We start from the raw sequence: 16,950 nt of genomic DNA on the forward strand, positions 1-16,950 counted from the left end.
TACCCAGTGGGACAGGAAAGCCTAGGGCACAGAGCAGGCATCGGAGCTAAAGGAGGTCATGACGGCCATTGCTGCCATTCCTTGGAAGCCCGCAGTGTCACACTGTGTCGCGCTGGGCTGGGCGGGGATAGACTTTAACTGTCCCCCAAATTGGCCCCAAGTCGGATGACATGAGCAGCTGCATTTCCTAGTCCACCAAAGGGTCGTATAAATGAATGATCAAGTGGGGAAAAATGCGTAATGTGTTCGGCACACTCTTCGCAGCACATGTGCCCCACAAGCACAGCTTCTCGCGTTATTTCATCATTATAACGTTACCTGCAACCCATGTGTTGCTCTCCACTTACTATCTTGCTTAATTTCTAACAACCTTCTTCAAGGTAGGTAGGCCTCGTTGCATTTATTTTTGCAGTTGAGGGTGGATACAGGTGTATCTCATACGATGTTATGTCCAACATGCACTTATTACGAAGACTGACATGGTAAGTACTCAATAAATGGTGGCTATGACTACTGCCCCGTTTTAGGGCCAACTCTGAGAGCCAGTTTCTGTGCTCTTCTAGGGAATGGAGGGGCTGGGCGCCCTGCAGGCTGGCGTCTGCCCTGTGCTCCAATTCTCCTGTTCCCTCGCGTTTCCTAGGAACCCCAGGCAGCTGTAGATCTTCTTGTCCTTGAAGACAGAAAGAGTCCCGGGTGAACTGCTGCAGTACTTGCAGGTCCTGGCATCTGGCTCTGCCGAGCTGCGGGATCCTAAGTTGCCTCGCGCTTCCAGGCCAGACGCGGAGTGGTTCTGTCCATGATAAGAATATGAGATCCAGTCCCCAGGGTGGCCCCGCATGACAGCCCCCTTCCCAGAACGCTGGCCTCGCAGCTGCCTGCCGGCCTGGAGCGTCCCTGGGCACCACCACCTCCTGACAGCCAGTTGTTCCATCTGCCAGATAAACAGAGGTTTCTATTTTTTAGCCACTTATTATACAGTGAGGTTCGTGGAAGAGTCAGAAACAGTGGCAGGGGGAGCTCTGAAATCTCTTGATAACCCAGCCCCTGGCGTGTTGCTCCTCTTGCTTCTAGCGCCCGTAGGAACAGAAGCAGACAGGCTATTTCCTGGGGAGACATGAGTGCTTTTTCCTGGGGAGAACTCGGGTTTCGTGTATGTATTTTAAGGTCAAGCTTTCAGTTTGCAGTACCTGTTGGAGATTAGCATCATAGGCACTGATACAAAACTCTACCGCTAACACGTGGCTGCTTACGTGCCTTGCATGAGATGCTTCTGGGAATGCCTGTAGTGTGTGCGCAGGTGCATACAGGAGTGCACAGGTGTGCTCACAGGTGCCCGCACTGCCCGCCTGGCCTGCGCCTCTAGGTCTGGGGTGTGGCAGGCATGCGACCGTGCACCGCAGACCTGCATGAGCTCTGCCCGTGGGCTGCTTGTCTGCTGTGGCTGTGCGTCTGCGCAGGGGCTGCTCTAGAGCCACAGGTCTTGACGGTTTCAGCTGGCTAAGTTGTTCTTCACTTCCCTTCCCCGAAACACAACTGCCTAGTGCTGCTGGCGCAGAGTCCGAATGGCCGCTGTGTTTCACCCCCGAGGTGGCTTCCTTCCAGCAGTGGGTGAGTCATCCCGGCGTGTGCACGCGCTCTAACCTGGGGCTCCTCCTGCGCAGGCAGCGGTGCTCCAGACTCCAGCAGAGGTGGCCTGTCTGTCCCTTTGTCTGTCTGTGGCCACCACTCTGCCCACTCCCCTTGTCCTCCTAGCCACACCTCATGGACAGTCAGGGGCAACCGTTTATCAGGGCTCCCATTTTTCTTACCCATTTTGGAACCCAGCCTTTCCTTCCTAAGAAACAAGGAGCCCAGGGGCCCAGAAATGGTGCTGAGATGACACCCTTGTCCTAGAGGCCGTGCACAAATGACATCCTCAGTACTGAGGCTGCAGCCCACTTCTCCAAGTGCTCTTACCCCAGCAGAAGACAGAAATGACCGCTTCCATTGGGGATATTTTAAAGTCCAGTAGTAGAAGCCAGCTTGTCCTCCTACTACGGCTTCTGCCACCCTGACTCTGTGGGCACAAGGCCACGTCCTGCAGGAAACAGTAGCCTCCCACCCCTGCATACTAGACCACAGGAGAGCAAGATGCAGCCCACATGCTGTCCCACGGAGACCGAAACCTTGTCAACAGCGTGTGAAAGGGTCTGTAGGGAGCGGGAAGCAGGAAGATTTGGCATGGCTAGGAACGCCAGCTACCCAAGTTCTTCCTCCAGAGCCTCTCGAAAATGCTACCTGACCTGTTTCTGGCTGCCTTTTTTAGGCGAGGCAGACACATCGCTAAATGCCTGCTCCCAGTATCCATGTGGTAGGCAGCAGCAGGAAATGAATGTCCTTCTTTGCCTAAGCATCCACAAGGACAGGGACATTCACTGAAGTCTGCTTTTGTAGTGGGGGAGGCCAGCAAGCTGACTGCGGGACCTGCTAGGCTTTACCTCGTCAGGTAGCTTGAGCAAGTGCTTGTTTGCAGGAGCGCGTAAGTATCCTCAGGAGAAAGGAGCTGGAGTCTTCAGTCCTGAGGAAAATCGCACACTGCCAAGCTCGGGACTTCCTTTGGCTGCCTTATCCCGGACATCAGATTACTAAATTTTAGCTGCATGGTCACAGTCAAGGTCGCTTGAACTTGGAAAACAGTAGCCTCCAGTTGTTGCCGCTAGCAACATAGTTCCCTCTCAGTTTCCTTGATTATTTTGACCTTTGCCTAATTTGGCACGAACCAGAGCTTCTATAGCAAAGCACTTTTGCAGAGGAGAAAGAGAGGAAGTGGCAGGCATTGCGTGGGCAGGCACGCTGCTCAAGGGCTTTCGAAGCACAGAGCTCCTTCCACTCCACGCCTGAGGGTACAAGGATTTCCTCCAGGCTGAGCGCAGAAAGGGCGGCAGCACTGTTTGGTCAGTACAGACGAAAGACAGGAGAAAAAGCAGCAGGAGAGGAGGCCTTTGCACTGCAGGGGATGTGAAAGCAGGGCAAATGGAAGCACACAGCTTGGAAAGGAGGCCCAGGAGCCTGGCCTGGCGCTGTGCCACCAGGGAGAGCGCAGCTGCTGAGCTCTGTCTCTGCCAACATCCCTACCCAGTTTGGGTTTGGCCCCGCACAGCTGGAGGGACCCTGGAGCAGCCGGACTGAAGAGCAGCCTCAGCCTCCGTGCCTCACAGCCTCAGCGAGGGGCAGGAGCCAGCGGCAGGAGACCCCTCACTGAGGCTTCCTAGGCCAGGCACTTGGGCTAAAACGATTTGAAGCGGGGTTGGTCTGGCTGAAGCAAGGCCTCTGTGCCTGGCCCACTGCAGAACGACAGACACCTGCCTCTGGGTAGTCATGCAAGAGGTTGCACAGGCATCGGCGAGGGTGAGGCAGGACCGTAAGCAGACGGGTGGCTTCACTCGCTGCAAATCCACGTGCACCCAGCGGCAGCAGCCTGCGTCCCAGCCCTGTACAGTAACTAAAGCTCCTTTTGCCAATCCTATCTGGCATAAGAGGGCTCCTCTCGGGTCTCGGGATTTCCACAGGTGACAGGAGAAGCCACTGAGCAGAGCAGCTACTGCCTGAGATAGTCCCAGGCAGAGCCCCAGAGCTGAAGGCTCTTGCTCGGGAGATTAAGAGAATCACCCCGCACCACTCAGACTGGTGCAGTCCAGGTGGGCACAGAGGCACCCCTGGCCCCTGGCACTCCCACCTGCGGCCTTTCTGGAGAGCAGGTGCGTGCTTCCTGAAGGCCAGCCATGTGGTGCAGCCACGGGTAGCAGTACTCTCTCGAGGCCCACTGGATCTGCCCCCTCATCCCCTTGAGTACAGTTACAGGAATGTCCACCCAGCAAGGGTGCTGTGGGCACCACGGTGGGTGCTTTGCCAAGTGACGGGTGGCTGCCCTCCATGGGCAATCAGCAGGCAGCCGTTAGCAACTGTTAGCAAACCGACCAGTGTCCCCTGCTGGTGGGACCTGCCCAGCCCTGCCACATCAAAGCCCAGGCAATTGAGAAGGGAAGGTACTTGTGAGGGGAGATCGATGAGAAACTGATGCCACTCAGATGGGAAAGAATAAGAAACTCGAAGACAAAGGCCCTGAGAGGTCAAGAGCTAGGTGAGTCCCTTTACGTTAACCCAGATAGCAGGACTTGCAACCACTAGCTTTTTCTAAATTTGAAATGAGACAGATAGAAATAGATGAGAAGGGAGGGAGGGAGGAAAGGAGGAGGGAGGGAAGAGGATGGGAAGAAAGAAAGGGGAGGGAAAAAAAGAAGGAAGGAGAAGGAAAGAAAGGAGAGAAGAAAAGGAAAAGAAGTAAAAGGGAGAAGAGAGAGAGAAAGAAAGAGAAAAAAGAAAAGGAAAGAAAGAAAGAAAGAAAGAAAGAAAGAAAGAAAGAAAGAAAGAGAGAGAGAGAGAGAGAGAGAGAGAGAGAGAGAGAGAGAGAGAAGAAGGAAGAAATCTCTGGCAGGTACTAGAGCAAGAGTTATCTGCCCTGCCAAATGTCCCAGTGACATCATTTGGTGGGAAATCCTTTCAGATGAGGTTACTGTCAGTTAGATTCCATACCCCTACCATTTATGTGGTAAATTATGGTTGTTTCTACCACTGCACATATGATATTGTTCCTACTACTTCAAAAAAATCTGATTTTTATTTTGCTCATCTATTTTATTTCCTTAGACACCTGGATTTAAGCATATATGAACACATACTAATTTTTCTGCCAGTGAAATTTTGCCATTAGTTCATTTGTTACTGTCCTGTGTATTTTTTAAAGTTGGGAGTTGCTTTATGTTTGTGATACATCTTTGTATAAAGTCTCAAATAAAGAGAATATTTTAAAACTAAATAAAATGCCCTTCAGCCCCTGAGAGATCGGACAGCTTAGTGAGGACCCAAGAGTAACACAGACCCCAGGAAAGAACCTTGCCACAGGGCTCCCGCCCCAGCTCCTTCTTAGGAGGCTGGCAACCAGAAATAGCTCTCCTCGCTCGGCTGCGCAGCTCTGGTGCGGACCAGTAAGGTACAATCTTTGCCGTCTCAGTACCGAGCTGGTCGGATTTATCTTCCCCACCTTGCTACAGCAGGGGATGCGAGACGAGAGCTGCAGGTGTTTGGAAGGAATCTGTGCACGGCCAGCTCGCCCAGCTGTCCCCCGCCAGAGCTCCCAGACCCTGAGCCACCCTGGCCAGGTGCCCCGTCTCCCTCGGACTTTAGGCACTGAGAAAAGGAGAGGCCCTGGGATTACTCACACTCACTAGTAAGGTCATTCCTTTCACCTTGCTGAGCTCAAATCTGCAGTTACGTGGGCCAGTTAGCGGCGCCTTGCCTAGCCCCCGGGCCGCAGAACCCCTCACCTCCCACCACGCTCTCCCTAACTCTGCCCTTTGCAAGTGCGCTCCGGCCAGTGGCTCCACATACACCCAACCTTCATGAGTCTGAGCGTCACCCATTCAAGAAGACCTTCAAGCTCCTTAAAAGGACAACGAATCTCTGAGACTTCCCACTTTTTGCCCAAGAAAGTCACTCGGTGAGCCCTAGTCATTACTAGATACTGAGTCACGTGTTACACCAAGGGGATCAGTTGGAGTCAAAGAAGCGAGAAATCGTGTCCCCGATTAGTTCTGCTGCAGGTTCGAGTGCACCTAGCAGAGGTATCTGCGTGTCTCCCTTACCAGAGGCTGAAGGGCTGATTGGGCCTAGCAATGTAAGAAGGGTAGCGAGCGGAGAAATCCTAACGCCAGCAGGGACTGCACTACATATGGTGAAATGCACAGAGCCGAAAGCTGTGGTTCGATGGTGTAAACAAATGGCCACACTTGTGTACTCTATACCCATCACCCCAGGAAGTTTCCTCAGGCACCGTCCTTGGGGCAGCCATGCTTGGTCTCTGTCCTCCCAGAGCCTAGATTGTGGTTGGATGCGCTCAAGACCTAAAGCTGGCTGTGGGTCGTCTAGGCAAGTCCTCGTGAGAATCTTTGGCAGCTCAGGAGTCCTTTTCCCTTAGAGTTGCAAAGAGTGCCCCGACCCCCTAGCGCTTGAGTGTGCTGCCCTGTCTGCCACCTGGCCCCAGCGCTATGACTCCCTGGGCCACAGCCTTCTCCCCGGCCAGAGTTTAGCATCAGTCTCCCAGGTAAGTGAGTGGCAGGAGCGCGGGGTAATCCGGCCGGCCGAGCATGCGCTGTTGATGAGAATCCGGAAGTGCAGTGCGCACGCGGCATGACGAGCAGCATGTTGGTTTTCCTCAAGGCCGCACACAAAAGGCAGCCAGCCCTTCTGTGCGTTTCCTTTCAGAAACAAAGGACTCCATGCCCACCTTCTCCCTGGCTTCTAGCCACCAAGATGGCCACAGAACTGAAATGATCAGTCCGGGTGGAGGGTGGAGACTGAAGGTGTGGGGACTGGGGCCCAGCCCTGAGCCCTGGGGGCCACAATCCAAAGGCTCCCAAGTGCTGCTGGCCTACACAGGCCCCATGTCCTGCAGGTGAAAAGCACTTTGTCTATATGCAAAGCCTCAGTCTCTGGATGCGCCCTCTCAGCTCAGCTATTAATTGCTGTATATTTTGCTGTTTGGACAAAGAGGGCCTGCTGATAGCATCTTCAACTGCCCTCAGCTGCTTCTCCCAGCTGCCGAGGCCCCGGCTGAGCTGGCTGCAGTCCTCTGGCACGGTGATCCCTTCCCAGCTGACCAGCCCCAGTGAACATCACACATTCGCATCCTGAGAAAACCACTGTAGCCACACAAGGAGCCAGGCACAGGCAAAATTACCACTTTCTGCCTAAGCACTTCTGGCAGAAACTTGGGAACTGGGGTGCAGGAATGGAGGAAAAAGAAAGCCAAGAGCCCTGGAGTAAGCGGGCAGAAAGTCCCTGTGTCTGGGCAAAGCAGGCGCCTGAGAGCCGCATGCTGGCTGGTGGGAGTGCTTCAGGGCAGCTCCTCTCTGACACAGGTAGCCTCTGCACTCCGATTTTGCTTGATCCCTGAACACTGTGGGAGCCTGGGCACTGCAGGAGAGAGGCCACTACTGAGCAAGTGGGGCTGCAGGGTCTCCCCATGGCCCGAGGCCAGGCAAATAGCCTGCCTGCATCCCGCATGATTAACCACCCACCTTCCAGCCAGAGCTCACACTCGTCCAGGAGGGCACAGAGTAGTGTGTAGGTGGCAGGTGCCCGAGCTGCTTCCTAGGCCATCCATAGCCCTCATGACCCCCATCTGCGGCAGCTGAACTAGTACTTGGTAATTATGGGAGCGCAGCTGTGGAGAAGGTAGACAAAACTGCCCAGCAACACAGCCAGATTGCTGGGAGGTTAGAGGAGCATCTCGGGAGTGGCTGCTGCGCCTGTCAGCTGTACTGTCCACCCCTGAATTCCTGGCCACTGGACGCTGTGGCTGGAGGGGGAGGGATGGCCAATGGCAGGCTGGCCACAGGTCCTAGGAGTCAGAGCTACGAGGCTGAGCTCCAGGACTCCAGCAGGAAGAGATTAATTAGCTGCTCCAAGCCCAGCCAGGCCCTTTCAGGAGAGCAGGAGGGGTGAAGGGTGGGGGTGCCTCAGGGCCAGCTTTACCTGGAACAAGCAGACAGCCCCTAGCCAGCTGAAATGACCTCACTAATGAGAATGCAGCCATAATGAGGGCTTGGGGCAAACCTTCCTCCTTTGTCTCTGGGCTTTTAACATACACATTGCCATCAGACTCTTATCTGGAACATTTAGTGATTTTTCTCTTCCTATCTGCCAACTAAGTCAGAGCCTGAATACCATATATAGCAACACCGAACATATCTATTTGGGTTCAAGATGTGTAATTGTGGCCCTGGTGCAGGAGGGCTGGCAGAGAAAGAGGAGCCAAGACACTGGGTGTGTTGTTCCTGAGGCAGTAAGCAGCCCTCAGGAGGAAAGCAAAGTCCTTTTCTGCCTTTCACATGAGCAGGGGTCCCGCATTCCAGGAGGCCTCCTGGAACCGCATTTTCCCAGGAAGGACCCCGTGCACGTCCGGGACTAGGCAGTCCTGGGCGAGAATTCACACTCCAAAGTGAATCAAGTAGATGACCAATACAGCTTGCTCTGTGTAAGGAAGGCCACGGGAGAACAGCAGCTCTGCGATGGGCCAGAGAATCCAGGGCTGGAAGTCAGACCATCAAGGCCAGCCTCTACCTGCTAAGAGCCACTAGGGTACCTAACCTGCTGTAGAAAAAGGCATAGCTATCCTCTTCAGTGATTCTTAAAGACTGATACAGTAACCCTTGAGGTGTTGGTTTTTGTTTTGGTTTTTGTTTTCTCTTTTAATGCTAATTAAAAACTCCTTCGGCTGATGCAATGGTACCCTGCTACAAGCTCAGCTTAGTGTATCTGAAGATTCAGATAAGGTTGATGGAAAGATTGTGTGTGGGGGGGGAGAGCAAACAGGGAGAAAATGAAAATGGTTTGTCTCAGTGTAAATGGAGGGAAAAGAAAAAGAGGAAAAATGAGAGGTGAAGGCAGTGTGCTGACAGCTTCCAAGCACCCCTGGTTCCTGGAAAACCCCCTCACAGCGTCAGAGTGCTCCACCAGGTTGGCCACGTCCCCATGCAGACCTCAGCCAGATAAGAGTGGCTCAGCAGCCAGCCCGTGCCATGCCTGTGCTCCTCATCTATTACATATACCCATTCTCCATCAATTCATTAATCCGCAGGTTTATTGAATGCCCCACCAGGCTTCACAAACCTAGTCAATTGTTTTTAATTGCATCCGGCTTACACCTAGTCAAGCCCAGCAAAGCAGACGAGGCCCCCACCCCATCCGCTTACAAATAAATGCTGGCCCTTGCAGCCTCCCTACCCAGCCTCGCAGCCGTTGCTGAGGGCAATCATCTGCTCCCCTTGCAGACAGGCCGATGTCACAGACCTGCTGTCAATCAGAGGGTGGATTTTGAATGTCTTCCCGGGTGCAGCCATGTCTGCTCGGGTCCAGCTGCAGCACCTCTGGACCTGGGTCCAGCAGTATGGATTTCTAAAGAAGGGGCGGGGGCAAGGGGAGCAGGGTAGCACCCAGACTGTCAGGGAAGTCGCAGAGCGCCTGCGCCTCTCTCTCTCTCTCTCTCTCTCTCTCTCTCTCTCTCTCTCTCTCTCTTTTCTTTTTTGCGGAACTGGGGATTGAACTCAGACCCTTGTGCTTGCCAGGCAAGTGCTTATTCTACTGAGCCATCTCCCCAGCCACTCTTGCCCCTCCCCTACCTCTCAGGGCCTTTGACAGCAGAGTCCCATGGGCTTCTAGGCCTCATGCACTGACCTCGTGGTCTGGCTCATTCCCTTAGTTCCGATGAGGAGCTGCTCCAAAGGATACAGGAAAAGTGCTTGTGGATCCTTCGTGTGTCTTTGGGTCCGACCGGCAGAGACCCAAGCCAGGAACAGGGGAGGACAAGACCACCCTGCCCTGGGCCACTGGGGGCGCTGAGGCCCATCGAAGGCCCTGTCACTTACGTGGTCCCAGAGCTCATCCCCGGGGTCCCACATCCTGTGTGTCTCCCCCTGGTTGTGAGCAGGACTCACGGCTGCATCTCTCTGGCTCAGACCCCCTTCTCGAGCTTGCTGCTGTGCAGTCCGCCAATGCCTTCCCCAGCTTGAGTAGAGTCAAGGTCAGAAGTGGCCCACCACCCCAAGAGGCTCTGTCCCTGAGAGCCTGAACGCCTGGTTTCAGGAAGGAACCCCCACCCCACCTAAAATACAAAAGTACCAGCGACAGCACCGCTCTCCAGTCCCTAAACTGCGGCCCTGGTCCTGGCCCAGCTAGGAGACCCCACACCGAAGTGGTCTGTCAGACCCCTCAGCCCCTTGGTCTCCAGCTCGTGCAGGCATTAATTCACTGTCTGGCTCTCTCTGTCCCTGTGTGTGCGCACTCGCGCGTGCCTCTCTGTCGCCTGTCTCTCTGCAGGGAAAGTCGCTGGCGGGCAAGCGCCTCACCGGCCTGACGCAGTCCTCCTGACGGTCCCCAGCGCCGGCCAGGGGCCTGGGCCCGCAGAGCTGGCGGGCAGGCGGCCGCGCTCCCCATCGGTGGACAAGGCGTCCTTGCAAGGAGATGTGGTCACTGTGAAGGAGAAGGAGTGAGGGCCGCAGAGAGCCATGGTGGGAGATGCGGCAGGCGAGCGAGGACCAGAAGGCCAGAGGCCGGAGCGCAGCCGGCCGGGAGGGCCCCGTGGACAGCCTCTCCCTTGCTTGGTCGAGCGCCCATGCTCCCAGCCAGGACGACGGGCCAAGGAGCTCCTGGCCAACCAGCGCTGCAGACGCCGATGCCTGTAAGGGCCACGCCCCTCCAGCCATGGGGGTATCGCGCCTTGCGGCAGACACAGAAGGGACAGTAGACCTTGGGGACGGCCAGGATCATGCGCCACCTCTCTGCGCTCTCTCGGAGGCACCCCCTTGGGCACCATAGCTGCAGCCACCCCGTGCCACCCATCACCTGCCGCTCCCTCTCCCTGTGGTGCCCAGGCATCAGAGGCCGGCACCAGGCACCACCCTCACATGAGTGTCCTGTCCTGTCTTCAGCACTGAGGCCGCCTCACCATGGGTCCTTGGAGGTCTCTGTGGCCAGGATGCTGCCCTCGGTCCTGCCCAGTGTTGCAAGGGCCCTACACCTTGCGGACCCACTGGTCTGGATGGACGAAAGCATTGGTCAACACCATGGAGGTTCTGATGACTGTCCTTTAAAATCTGATTTCACCATGCTTTGGCCCCTCACTCCTTGGTTTTCCTCAAAATAAATCCAGCGTGAAATTGGGGATTATTAGGAGTCTCCCCTGCACAGCCCAGGTGGGAGATGGGAGGCCTATGGCACAGCACAGCCAGGCTCTGGAGCTCAGGCCTCCACCCTGCCTGAGGCTGAGGCAATGTCCAGTTTAGCAGGTCCCTGCCAGAGCTGCCTCACTCCTTTCCCAGGCTGGATTTGAGGGCCCAGCTAAAGAATCCCACTAAACAGAGCCGGTTGCCTAAGAGAAAGCAAAACCTGCCAAATTAACAAAAGACACCCCTGAGTGTCATAGCGACTCTTTGCCAGCTGGACTGGGAGGTCCCGGGTGTAAAGCACCACATCCGACGCCAGATGCATAGTAGGTGCTTAGCAAAAAAATGGTAGTTAATACTGTCATTGTGATACCTGTGAGACCCCAGACACAGCTGTATTAAGCAACTGGTCTTTTAATTCAGACGGACTCTCACCCACACATACCCGCTATGGAGATCCTTTGATCTAATTTTGGCCACAGGCAAAAAAGTCTCCCTTGGGGTGCATAAACAGACACATCGAAAGAAACAGGTGATCCCTGGCGTTTCTTTACCCACGCAGGCAAGTTCACCAGCTGGTAACCACAAGCTCAGATGCACCTTTGCAGTCCCGGCCTCCTGGTTGCTTCCCTGTGACCCATCTTTCCCATCCTACCTTGGAGTCCTTTCTGTGTCCGCTTCCACACAGCCCTGCCCCCAGCCTCCTGCCCCTCACCACGGAGCCACCCTGAGCAATACGAGTCCTTGTTACGGCAGCATCCCTGCAGTTCATGACCGTTCCACCTCAGCTGTCCACCCCAGCAGTCACTCCTCTCCTTTTCAGATGGAGTGGAAGTCACAAAGGTGACAGGCAGGGCTCTCCACTGTCCCCCAAGGTGGTGACACAGAGCCAGGGCCTTGGTGCAGTCACATACACTCTGCACGAAGCCAGCAGTTTGTGGATGCTTGGTGACCGCCGGATGAGCAAATGGACGTGCTGAGGCCCCCAAGTGCTGGGTCTTCCAATTGCTCTCCTGCTCAGGCCACCTTCCAATCCCCTTCTTGGTCATATAAACCTCCTGCTTCAGAACCAATCAGAGTCCTAGTTCTTCTGCACCCACCTTGGCCCAAGGGAAGCTCATCCTGACCTGGCTGAGCCAGGGTAGATGAGGGTGTTCCCAGCCAACCGCTCCTCTGTGTCTTCAGTTATCCAGGACAAGAGCCTGGCTGTCTCCTGCCCCTCCCATGGGCTGTAGGTAGGGAAGGGCTGGCTTCCTGACCTGGACTTCTGTGCCTCCAGCTCCCCCAAATTCTTGGCTGTTGTTCCTGATCTGTGCCAGCCTGGGAAGTGGCCTCATTCTGGAGGTTCCCAGAGGGCCTGCCCAGAGCCAGGTGGGCCATGACACTGAGAATGGCTTCCAAAAACCTCTTGCAGATAGGAGGGTCAGCAGGCTCCCTAGAGGTGAGGACACTTCCAGTGGACTCAAGCCCATGGCAGTGAGCGTCCCAGCTCACCCCCCACAGAGGCGACAACCACAACATGCTCCTCGGTAGTTCAAGCAAGGGCTTGCACGAAGGAAGTGGGACAAGTTTGCTGTAGCCAAGTGGATCGCTCCAAGACCAGGCTACCACAGAGACCTCGACCTCGTAATGGAAAGATTTAGAAAACTGGGTCTTGGCCACCCGGCCACCCAGATATCCAAGCTAGGTAAGATGTTCGAGGACAATTCTTTAGCAAAACAGATCTCCCTGCCCCGTTCTGCCCAAGAAGCTACCGGAGGTCCCCTGCCCAGGCATTGTTTATGGGTCTGAAACTTTTCTCCCTGAGGGTTCGCAAGGAAAATGTCACGTTGGCAGTCCCAAGCCAAACCCCAAGGCAGTCTCTGCGAGTGGCCACCAGCCATCAGCGCTGATGCACAGGGCACCAGGCGCAGAGCATGTGGCTGAAACAACCTTGCCCCCCACGGGGGTTGGGAGGGGGTACCACTGGCAGGTGGCATGCACAAATGTCCAGTGGCAGCCAGGCAATCTGGCTCATGCAGCTAGAACTCCCCAGGCTGGGGAGAAGCCTCCTGCCCCTCCAGACAGCAATGCAGCAGCTTTGTTCTCCTGAGAAGCCACTGCTGTACCCTAGAAACAAAGAGAGATGCAGCTGCCAGTACAGTCGACAGGGCCCGTGTCCAGCTCCCCACTGGGGGCGGCCAGGTGCCGGGCCAGCGTCCTGGAAGGGCCTGTTGCAGCTCAGAGTTGCTGTTCAGACTCAGCTCCTGGGGCCTTGCACTTAGGGTGTCTCTCCCATAGGATTCCTAGATGTTCAAGCTACCTCACCAGCAGAAGGACACTGAGCCAGGAACCTGTCTCCTTCCTGCTTGTGGAATTTGAGGGCTTTTTTTTTTTTCCTTAAGAAATATCCCTCACAGGCTACCCCAAACACCTGGGAAATCAGAAAGGATTGAGAGTTGTTGGTATTTAGGCCCTGTGGAATATAGTGGAGGGAGGTGCTGCAGCAAGTTCCAGGAGCTAGGAAGCCCTGGGATGGAGGAAGACAAATGCCACCCGCCTCAAAGGATTTGGCCAAGATGCACATGTAGCAAGGACCGTGGGCTCGGCAAACGGTGGCCAAATAAATCACTGACAGCTCACCACAGGACCCTCCAAAGAGAGGCCTGTGATTGCGTAACCATGGCAACAGCAGATGCCAGCAACCTACTCATTAGTGCCACCCAGTGATAAGTCATCCCCTGGGCAAGACCCAGGGACCATAAAGTAGCAAAGTAGCAAATGTAGCAATAAGGGCTCCAGGGCCCTAAAAGGGCAGTCCTGGTCCGGCGGCCCTCTCCTCAGCCCTAGTGAGGGCATGGAGCCCGCTGGTGCCACTGTCTGCAGCAGCCAGGAGGCCCTGCGCGCACACACACAGGGCTCCTGTCCTGAATTTTGTGCCCACTCACCGCATGATCACAGCCACGTTGGAATGGCTCCTTATAGTGCATGTGGTTCTCATTAGTTTATTTTTCTGGAATTTGGGGACTGAACCCCAGAACTAAACACGCTGGTAACAGTCTAAAAATAAATGACTTGAACCCACTACTGTCCTGCTAACTCTGTGTGACTTCTTGATTTGGGGATTCACTGGGCAGGATTTACTTCTAGCAAATAAAGCCTCCCACTGCTCCCTGCTCCCCGCATGACCCATTCACACACACACACACACACATGCACGCACGCACACACACACATGCACGCACCACGCACACACACACACACATGCACGCACCACGCACACACACACACACATGCACGCACCACGCACACACACACACACACATACACGCAATCTGTTTTCCCCTCATTTACCAAGATGCTAAGCAGCTCAGAAAAGCTGCACCATGCTGGTAGCCTGGGACAGAAGAACCCTCAAAGGGCTGGAGTCCTTGACTCTGCCAGGGCCTCCTTGGCCGGTGGCGTCCAGGCCCCCACCGCTCAGATGCAGACATCCCAGTGGCTACTCTGACACTCCTCGGAAGAGAGCCCCAGGATCAAGGCCCCTCCCCCACCCCGCACACAGCCAGCGCTCCTTCTGGGGAGCCTGTCTCCTGAGCTACAGACGATCTCATTTCCTGCTAACACCAAAGCAGCAGGACTCCAAGAGCCTGAGAGCCCGGCTGACAAGAGGAGAAGGAGAACAAAGTGGAGAGGTTCCTCTATTAAGAAGGCTGGCACCTCGCAGCACGCTTCAGCGACAGAAATTTTGCTCTCAGAGGTAGAAATGACTTCAGAGGCATGGGGATGGCTCCTCCGTCACATCTGGATGGAAACCAAGGCCTGTCTCTCATCTCCAAGCAGCATCTGCCAGGGAAATGTCCTGACCTCCAAGGTCAAGATCAAGGTCATGCCTGCCCCCAGCCTGGCCCAGAGCGTGTCCGCTGACAGTCCCAGCCCCCTCGCAGCAGGGTCGTGCTTCCCCGTCCTCCTCGGCCACAGCTGCCATCTCCAGGGACCCTTCAGCTCTTCCCTTTCAGCTGGAGCATCTGGTTTATTTCCAGAACCTTTGCTTCCTGAGCTGCTCCTGAGTAGGCACCTGGCCCTACCAAGGACAGAGATCTGCTTTCAGCCCCAGGATGGGGCTGGAGATTTGGGGCAAGCAGCAGCACCCAGGAGCTCCGCCCATTCTGGCTGCTTCCTTGCCGCCAACACCCTGTGGGAGACCTTCGGCCTAGTGGGCATGAGGCCGTCCTGTCCCTGGTGCCAGCTTCCTAGGGACCACCGGAGCTTCCATGGGGTCGCCGGCCCTGGCACGTGGCAGCCCCCAAGCCCAGGCAGCGCTCACACAAGCACAACACTCCTGGGCTCACAGAGCTCTGCCCAGCACGGCTTCCCTGAACCCCTTCCTCGCAGAAGCCCAGAGGTCCTCCGGGCTGTCCTCAGCAGGGCTGCCTGCATGCGCTCCCGGGACCCCTCCCCGGCATCGAGGTCACCACACGTTTCAGACCCAAGTCTCAAGGCCCAGGCCCCCCGTCAGGGAGAGACTGCGGCACCTGTTTACTTTACAGAGGCCGGGGTGTGGGCCCCAGCTCGGCGTGAGCTCGCCGGAGCAGAGCCCTCCAGCGGCTGCGCGCGGCTCTGTTCTCCTCAAGCCCTGGAGCTGCCTGGCCAGGTCTGGCTTATTTCAGCCAACAAAAGAGAGAAACTGCCTCTAATGGCAGAGACTGAGCCATACACCCTGAGTCTGTTTGTTTCTTCATTTCTTAAACAGGAACAAAAATCCCACAATGTTATGATGGCTGTGAATTAACACAGCAGGCTTAGCCTGGCCTGGCACCTAGTGGGTACTCCCGAAACAGGGGCTGGTGTTAGCTAGTGCCGCCTCTGAGACAGGCCTGGGAGGGGCAAACATAGGCAGTCCGCAGAGGCCTGCAGCCCCACCCATGGCCTGGCTGGAGTCGTCGGGCCTCCCTCACCCTGGAGACCACGGCTTCCACAATCTGTGCAGGCCTGTGACAAGCGCCTGGCTCCGTTTTCCCCACTGTGTCGCTTGGGTGACCTCACTCAGGAGCCATACAGGGCTCCTTCCTCAGACCCCAGGGACAGCAGAAACACAGAGATTACTTCCCCATTTAGAGTCCCATTTGTCCCTCAGGCGTAGTCATTGTTTCATGGGGCTCTGGATGCTGAGCTGGTTCAGAACTCTTCAGTTTCAAGACTGGGATGCAGATGTTGGAAGAGGTCGAGAGACAGAGCCTGGCCCTGTGCTGAGAACGTCAGTAGAATTCACCTTTTTATATAATGTTATCCATTCTGACAAACTTATGCCACGATATAACCACTACCGAAATTATGCCAGAGGATATAATTCTATCACCCCAAAACGCCCCTCCTATCCCTGAAGAGCTAACCTCTCCCTTGTCCCTCTGTGCCCAGCAGCTATTGGTCTGTCTTCTGACTTTGTAGTTTGCTGTTTTGAGAAAGTCACATAAAGGGAATCGTACAGGAGGTGACCTTCAAGCTCAGGTGAGGGTGCATCACAGCACATACCTGGGTGGTGCATTCCTGGACATTTTCTCTTTGTCCAGAACGAAACTGAGGGCCCAGGCGGGGAAACGCAGAGAGGAGCTGGAGGATTAAGGCTGACGGCAGAGGGTGTACCTGCTGTGCAGCCCCTCAGGCCCACGCTGCATTTCTTCTGCAAAACCATCTCCTTAACCCCTGATGACTGTGAGCCCTGCAGGAGCAGGCACGGGATCACAGGACCTGGAGGCAGAGGGAAGGAATCCTTTATTCATCTAGCAGAAGGCTTTTACTTAAAACAAAGGGAAACAATGGGGCATATCACAGTGAATGTGGAGGAGGGAGGAGGACCGTGAGGGACACGAAGAAATGTTTCTGGGACAGGATTGTTTTCTACCTAAATGCTGGGTGGTGCTCATGTTATATAAGGTACAGGGCTGCCAGAGGGAGGTGTTATTTACCCAGCAGGCACTGCCTGGGGCAGCCCCCGGTGGGAGCACCCATAGCAGCAACTCTGGAGCCGGTCCACGTCTTCTCTGATGGGCAGTGTCTTCAGGATCAGTGTGGTCTCCCCGATTCTCCCCTGATCATGGGGGAGGCCAGCAGGAAGAGAGAACTCATTTCTTGACTTGTGTCTCCCTCGTCCTCCTACCCTTTCCCAATTCAAAACAATCCTGTGATGTAATGGGAGAGAGCCAGAACAGGG

General features: G+C 55.4%; 1 protein-coding gene across 3 annotated transcripts in view; it reads left to right on the plus strand.

Moving 5' to 3' along the window:
- The window catches only part of Rgs6 (regulator of G protein signaling 6), a 657,652-nt gene extending 644,480 nt beyond the window's left edge, over positions 1–13,172 (plus strand). For all 3 annotated transcript variants that reach the window (XM_023703302.1, XM_012517111.2, XM_023703304.1), the window contains one exon: positions 9,916–13,172. In XM_023703302.1, coding sequence (XP_023559070.1) covers positions 9,916–9,966 — 51 coding nt within the window. In that variant the 3' untranslated portion in view covers positions 9,967–13,172. The remainder of the gene's footprint in view (positions 1–9,915) is intronic.
- The last annotated feature ends 3,778 nt before the right edge of the window (positions 13,173–16,950 follow it).

This window comes from Octodon degus, unplaced genomic scaffold (genome assembly GCF_000260255.1).
Source record: "Octodon degus isolate 3935 unplaced genomic scaffold, OctDeg1.0 scaffold00007, whole genome shotgun sequence".
Classification (NCBI taxonomy): domain Eukaryota; kingdom Metazoa; phylum Chordata; class Mammalia; order Rodentia; family Octodontidae; genus Octodon; species Octodon degus.